Raw genomic sequence first — 7,530 nt, 5'->3', positions numbered from 1 at the left:
AGAGTGTGCAAAGCAGTCATCAAAGCAAAAGGTGGCTACTTTGAAGAACCTAGAATATAAGACATATTTTCAGTTGTTTCACACTTTTTTGCTAAGTATATAATTCCACATGTGTTAATTCATAGTTTTGATGCCTTCAGTGTGAATGTACAATTTTCATAGTCATGAAAATACAGAAAAATCTTTAAATGAGAAGGGGTGTCCAAACTTTTGGTCTGTACTGTATATATATATACATACATACACACGCTGCATATATACGTATAGTGGAAAAGATAAAAGAAAACTTACAAATAAAAAACTAATTTTTTTTGCGAATATTACCAATTCCCGTGGTCTAATAACTGCTGCAGGAGCTCGATAGGTGGCTGTGCTCCATATTTTTCTAATGCCGGCATGTTCATATCATCCACAAATATGACGCATTTCTTCCCCATCTGAGGTCGTACACGCCTTTCCGTCTTTTGTCCAGTCTGTCCATGATGATATTCTAGAATAAGATGCAAACTATGTGTCGGAAGATTCAATAGGTTGACCACTACTGCGGTGTCTCATTTTCAGGTAGAAAACATCACATGACCGCTGCAGCCAAATCAGCGGCTATTGATTGGCTTCAGAATTGATGTTTCATTCGACCTAGAAGAACTAGTCTTCTAGCTCTCTTTTCTGGCTCAGAAAGAAAGTCACCACTGCAGGCGATCATCTGACACTGGTTGGCTTCATTGACATCTCCTGGTCGAAAAGGAAGTGAAGAGACCGATGGGGACACAGGCGGCAGCGTGGAGAAGCGACAGGGTATTTTTTTTGTTTTAAGACACACATGGGTCCATCAACCCATTTAAATGTATGTCTGACCATCTAATACACAGATCTTCAGGGTCTGCGAGAGAGACCTCTGTTGTTTGTGGGTCTCCTCTCTGGCTCATAGCAGAGGGTCCTAAGTGGCGTATCCCCCCCAATGACATCTATATATCGTAATGAAGCAACCTCTTTCATTTGTCAGAAGGCAGGGTGATAAAAAGAAGACAAACCTGAATCTGATTGGCACTGGTGCGAGCAGAAAAGTTGATGAAGAAGGGAAAGAATTTTTTTTTGTCCAGATTGTTCATCAGTTTGTCTTTGACGTAAATAGATTTCTCTGTCCCCGTCAGTCCCACAAATAAGAGTGGTCTGCTAAAAAAGGAAAGTAGTTTGTAGGACAACCATAAAATCAAACATTTTACAGTGTTGAGAATAAAACTACTAATTTAGGCCCGAATTCAGACGTCCGATAAACACCATCCATGTACGGACCAAGATCTCCGGACCCAAACTCGCCAGCCTCATGGATGTCTATGAGGCTGTCAATTTCAGGTCAGGGGTCCCGCGGCCCGTCCGTCCATCGTGATATGTGTTTCCCGTCCTTAAGTAACTAGCAAACTATTTTCATTTATACAAACTGTATTTAGTACAGACATAAAACAGACAGGTGTGAATGGCGGCCAGTTTTCTGTGTATAGACCAATAGGGTTTCCTAATTCGACTCCACTATCCGAATGGTTTTCCCATACAATAAGTAATTGTGATGGCAAAATGGATAATTGTCAACAAGGTTTCCTAATAAGAGTCATTTTGTTACTCTTACTTGGTGTTTTTGATGCACATATCCACGAGGAAGGTGTATCTGACAGTATCCATAGTTGGCACAATGATATCTTGGATTTTGGTGCTTTTGTCCCACGTGGCTGTGCCTTTAATAAACTCATTCCAGTGAACCCAGCGCCCTCGGCCTTTTAACTTCAAAGAAAAAAAAAGTAGTTACAACTTTGATAAACCATATTCGGACACATTTGATGTAAGGATAAGAGAGCACTGACACATTACATAAGTTTGACATTTAGGTCCTGTTCACACTGCGTTTATGCAGCATGTCTATTACTTTGCCAGAGGATCTGACGGAATCCACTTAGGTCATTGGACTCCATGTCTCCTTCTGAATTCAGTTTTTCGGGGATTCAATCAGAACCTCTGGCAGAGTCATAGATATACGGCATAAACACAGTGTGAACATGTCCTAAGAGACCTAAGATAATAACCCAAAGGCCAAAGTTATAAGTTGCTGAGCATTAGGCTTGATTTCCATGAAGAAATCCCTTTACCTCGTACATGTAGTCATAGACCAGGCCTTTATCGTCCAAAGGACATTCCCATTTCCCCACGGAGGACAGGAAAGGGCTCTGATCGATCTTTCCTGTGACAATTTCTTTGAAAAAAAACATCAAACTTCACTCGGCTGTCGGTGTCACAACAGCCGCCAATGGACCAAACCAGGGAGAAAGCAAAACTGGCCTAAAAGAGAAGAAAAGGGATACAATATACAGCGGGCGAAATAAGTATTGAACACGTCACCAATTTTCTAAGTAAATATATTTCTAAAGGTGCTATTGACATGCAATTCTCAACAGACGTCAGGAACCTGCCTCTAACAATCGCGGATGACGTGGCCGGGCTTCAAAGGAGACCGTGATTTTTGCTATATGCAGCAATGGTGTAGCATTGCTGTATATAGCACAAGCGATCAGACGATCGCAGCTTTAAGTTCCCTAAGGGGGCTAATAAATACAGAGAAAAGTTACAAAAAATGTTTTAAAAAGTATGAAAAAAAACAAAAAAAAAACCCATAAAACTTGAAATGGGTTTTTTCACCCAGTAAAAACAGAGAAAATACGTTTTACAAAAAATACACATATGTGGTATCGCCGCATTCAGAAAAGTCCAATCTATCAAAATATAAAAATAATTAACCCGATCAGTAAACGGCGTAACGAGAAAAAAAATCAAGAACGACAAAATTATGTTTTTCTGGTTGATGCAGTATCACAAAAAATGCTGTAAGAAGCGATAAAAATGTAATATCTATCGCAATATGGTATCAACAAAAACATTGTCTCGTACCACAAAAAATAAGCTCTCAAACAGCTCCATCGACTAAAAAATGAAAACGTCACGGGTCTCGGAAAATGGTGACACAACCCAAAAAAATGTTTTTTCCCAAACCTCTAATTTTTTTTTTTCACTACCAATCTAATAAAAAAACTGGACATGTTTGGTATCGGTGTAATCGTACTGAGGAGTGAATCATATTGCTAAGTAATTTTACCACACAATGTACACCGTAAAAACAATTCCCAAAAAATAATGTCAGAATTGTGATATTTTCACAATTTCTCTCCACTTGGAATTATTTCCCCGTTTTCCAGGAGCATAGGAAAGCACTGTCTATACCTGCAGGTGGATCAGCCACACTGTGTATGGGATCGGCAGATCTTCCACTTACCAGGATCCAGATACGAATGTTCTTATTATTCGGATCCTCTCTCACCACATCAAAAATCAGCATCTCCAATAATGGTGTGAGTGATATTACCACATTGCCATTGCTGGTTGTCACCAGATCCTATGAGGAAAGACATTAGGACACTGAGGGTAAATCTAGACTACAAACTTGCGCAATGCTCCTACAATTGAGAGGACACATGGCGCCCACCTTGCACTGCTTTCGGAGGAATCGAAGGGAAGGTTGGACGAGCCACTTAAAGAGTTCCTCTAGAAGAGCGAGGTGGTCCTTAGTCTTCAGTGCATCGGGAAGGGTGCTGAGCCAGGACCTCACCAGGGGCGCCCAGCCCAGTTGTTGGGGTTCCAGATAAATCATACCGCAGCGGCTAACAGTGGCGGGCTGGAGAGAGAGATATACTAAGTAGGGTTGCCCTAAGACACAAGCCCATCCAGTTATCTAATTATCTCGCTGGGTGGATGAAAAACAGTCTACAAAGTCGTTTCCAAGTGTCCTGACGTTTCCATCATCCATAGATTACATAGACATCCATTTATTTGAGTAGAAGCTATGTAACATTACATTTTCCCTACATTCAGTGCTGGTGTCAGGAACTGGATCCTCACCATTTAGATGATTGTTGTAGTAGCACCAGAATGAAAGGGACTGACAATCCCTTTAATTATAGCGACTAAAGTGAATGTAGAGATGACTGTCAGTAGCGTAACTAGAGTCCGATGGGCCCCCATTGCAACATTTGGACCCCCTGCATGTTGGTCAGATGTATGGGCCCTTATAGTGTTCTAAATCCTATAAGGACATACGTGTTGCACCTCCTACCCCATTATGTAGTAATATCCCCCATATTGGGCTCCTTCCTGGTATATATGTCCCCTGTTCTGGCCCCATCCTGGTATATATATCCCCCATCCTAGTGTACATGTCCCTTATCCTGGGCCCCACCTTGATATATATATCCCCCATCCTGGTATATATGTCCCTTATCCTGGGCCCCACCTTGATACATATATCCCCCATCCTGGTATATTTTTCCCCCATTCTGGTATATATATCCCCCATCCTAGTATATATATCCCCCATCCTGGTATATATATCCCCCATCCTAGTATATATATTCCCCATCCTGGTATATATATATATCCCCATCCTAGTATATATATCCCCCATCCTGGTATATGTCCCCCATTCTGCCGTTGTACTTTAATGCATAGGAAAAAAATAAATGATTCTGCTCTCTTTTCCTCCGCTCCCCCGCTGTGCGCCATCCTCTTCTGAAGCCAGCATCTGACTTCAGAGTGCAAGCTTCGGGAGCATATGATGTCACTGTCATGCACCCTCAGTCACGTGCACGCCGACATCAGCTGCTGGCTTCTGATTAGCCGGCAGCGTGCATTGTCGTGCACAGACCCAACAGGTCTCTGCGCCTCAATACACTTCGTCTGAATGTGCGTTCGGGGGTGCACATGCAGTTGAAGTTTGCGCTGATGTCGGCGGGCCCCTCACCTGCACAGGCCCAGTCGCGACCTCTGCAACCGCGATCATTACACCCCTGATGACTGTGTATGTAGGACTTCCAAATCGGTGAATGGAAGAGTTGCTCGTGCTGCCAAACTCTCCTTTCACAGCGGCACAAGATGGGGCCTCATATTCGAGAAAAGTTAGGGTGGGTGCCAGAGGAGAGACCCTCATCTATCAGACAATTATGGCCATTTTGTGGATATGCTTTAAAAGATGAGAATACCTCTAAAAGTCAACCCTATAACTAAATCTGATTAGTTAGCATTAGATCCCCCGATGTACAAGTATATGGGAACTCCTCTCTTATAGGATGAGTGAAAACCTACCGACGCCTGGGAAAGGTCCATTGTTTCAAAAATCAGACTCATCTGAGGTGACATCTGAATGATCTCCCCACTCATCAAGCAACGCTAAAAATAACAGGACATATTTAAAACAATATTAAATGTTGAACAAATGAATAATAACTTAATCCACGGAGTCTGATCAGTAACCTCATAAAGGATCATTGTAAGCTTTAGTGGAGAAAGTACAATCATTATGTGCACAAATTAATATCTGAAAAAAGTGCAAAAATCTAGTAGCTGATTTATAATTGGAAGATGATCCTGCAATGAATATCTTTTAAAGCGTCTCTCTCCACATACAATACATAAGTCCTCTACTAAAGGCTTATTTCCATCTTCATGAATGGATATTGTCGGATAGTGTTAGGAAATACAAACAGTTTTTGCAATTTACTGCTAATTAAAGATATATAAAGATGCCATAAAATCTAATGTTTTCTATTCTCCATCATGGCTGTAGATATACATGGAGGATAACTTTTTGTATCACTTTTTGTTATGCTACATGGTGATGAAAACAGAAAAGGATATAAATAAAAAAAAAAAAGTTTTCACAAAGTAAAATAGAGAGTTACCTTTTTATTATCATCTAGGACGGTGTTCATACTTTCTATCCCTAGCGTATCAATAGGTCCATCAAAGATAACCCATTTTCTTTCCGGGGTCTCAGATAACGCAAACTCCCGGAAAGTATTAGCGACTATCCCATCGGTCCACTGCAAATGAAGAGAGGCATCAATAAAATTGCTCTTCCCATAAAATCCAGTACAATCCCACAATTGAACGGATTATTAAAGGGAATGCCTGGGATTATGATATTGATGATGCACATGTATTGACTACACGTGGCCCCTACTGAAGTGAACGTGGCGGCACCGGGAGAGACCGCAAGTAAGTGATTTGCATATACGCGGTCACATGCCAACTAGAAGTGCATGACCTCACTCAAAGCAAGTGTATTGAGTGAGGCCAGACACAGTCTATTCAGAATGTGGCTGGAAGTATGCAAATTTATGCTAATTTCTGGCATAAATAATACAATTTGTTGCTTCCATGTCTGATGGGGAAAATAAAACAGTTTCCAATTTTTGTGCAAACAGGGGGTAAGCAATAATAAAATGATTGCCCGGCAATGTATGGCTGGGATCTATGTCTCTGAAGGAACCCCATCTACCATGTCCATAAGCCATAAAAGGGGAGATTTTCCCATTTTCAGCAAAGATATTAGTATTATAAACAATAATTCCAATCATAGACGAACCTCATGTGACACTGGATCAAACTGCCCGAACAGCTGCCCCATGGTGATGGCTTTAGGGTTCACTGTCCGGTAAATCACTTTTTCTTCTTCGTACCCTCGCTCATTCATAAGAGACAGCGTATCAGCGAGGACGTGGAGGACCTTCGTTTTTCCAGAGAACGGCTCTCCAACCAACATAAAACTGCACGGGATAAACAAAACGCAGCATGGTCCATTGTATAAAATGGAAACCGCGAAGAATAAATCCCCCGTCCCATGGACTTCTGTAGTTCCAGCTTACCCGTGTCTGACAATCATCATCTCATACGTCTGGATCATGTCCTCCAGGAAGACCTTCTCGGGCTGGATGTTGTGTCCAGCACAGCTCTCCTGTGCGCATTCAAGGAAATCCTGAGCAAAAGGAAGGTAAAATATTCCATCAGTCTGTTTACAGTGGATCCAATTAGAGGTGGGAGAATACATTTTCAGGACCCAGATCAGTATTCTGTGGCCGCTGGACGGGACCCCTGAGAGCCGCCTCTTAGCTGCCGGCATCCCCGGCTCCTCTTCTGATTATATGGCCTGGTGTACATCATGCTGCAACCATAACTTCATGCCAGGCCGGCTAATCTGAAGAAGAGCCGGGGGGCAGGAAGAAATAAGGTGGCTCTCAGGGGTCTCATTCAGTGCCCACTACTGACCTGATGTCACACACAGTGTAGGAAAGACAAAGTGCGACACAAAGGGATGAGGGGAAGGGAGCCCCGACACTAGGGAAAGGGGGAAATGGAGACCTCCTAGGCTGATCTGCAATCACCCTGTCTCCCCTACCGACTCTATATTGGTTCCTCACCAATTGCCGTACAGGAACCTATCCCTGTATTTCCTTAGCGTTTGGCCCTGGATAGGGAAGGGGGGGGGGGTGAGCACTAGTCGATCCCCACTGACAACTAAAGACAGCAAGGGGAGACAGACACGGGGGAAGTAGCTTAGCTTGAGTCGACTTCAGAGAGATGGCACACACATCCTCTTAGCACCAGAGAGGAAGTAAGAACTGTACTTGCTCCAAGCCTTCACAAGGGGTCATGTGA

At 42.6% G+C, this 7,530-nt stretch overlaps 1 protein-coding gene across 1 annotated transcript in view; it reads right to left on the bottom strand.

The window, feature by feature from the left end:
• LOC141212593 (dynein axonemal heavy chain 12-like) overlaps positions 1-6,922 on the bottom strand; it is a 22,777-nt gene extending 15,855 nt beyond the window's left edge. The window contains exons 1-10 of the mRNA XM_073664963.1: positions 6,741-6,922; positions 6,461-6,641; positions 5,775-5,915; positions 5,179-5,262; positions 3,527-3,715; positions 3,317-3,436; positions 2,139-2,328; positions 1,625-1,776; positions 1,032-1,173; positions 325-490 (exon numbers count right to left, since the gene is read on the bottom strand). Of these exons, the coding sequence (XP_073521064.1) occupies positions 2,167-2,328; positions 3,317-3,436; positions 3,527-3,715; positions 5,179-5,262; positions 5,775-5,915; positions 6,461-6,641; positions 6,741-6,922 (1,059 nt within the window). The 3' untranslated portion in view covers positions 325-490; positions 1,032-1,173; positions 1,625-1,776; positions 2,139-2,166. The remainder of the gene's footprint in view (positions 1-324; positions 491-1,031; positions 1,174-1,624; positions 1,777-2,138; positions 2,329-3,316; positions 3,437-3,526; positions 3,716-5,178; positions 5,263-5,774; positions 5,916-6,460; positions 6,642-6,740) is intronic.
• Positions 6,923-7,530: the final 608 nt, after the last annotated feature.

The sequence above is a fragment of the Phyllobates terribilis genome, unplaced genomic scaffold (assembly GCF_046119375.1).
Source record: "Phyllobates terribilis strain yellow unplaced genomic scaffold, ASM4611937v1 Scaffold_180__1_contigs__length_3869351, whole genome shotgun sequence".
NCBI lineage: Eukaryota > Metazoa > Chordata > Amphibia > Anura > Dendrobatidae > Phyllobates > Phyllobates terribilis.
This window is presented reverse-complemented; position numbering and strand designations above follow the sequence as displayed.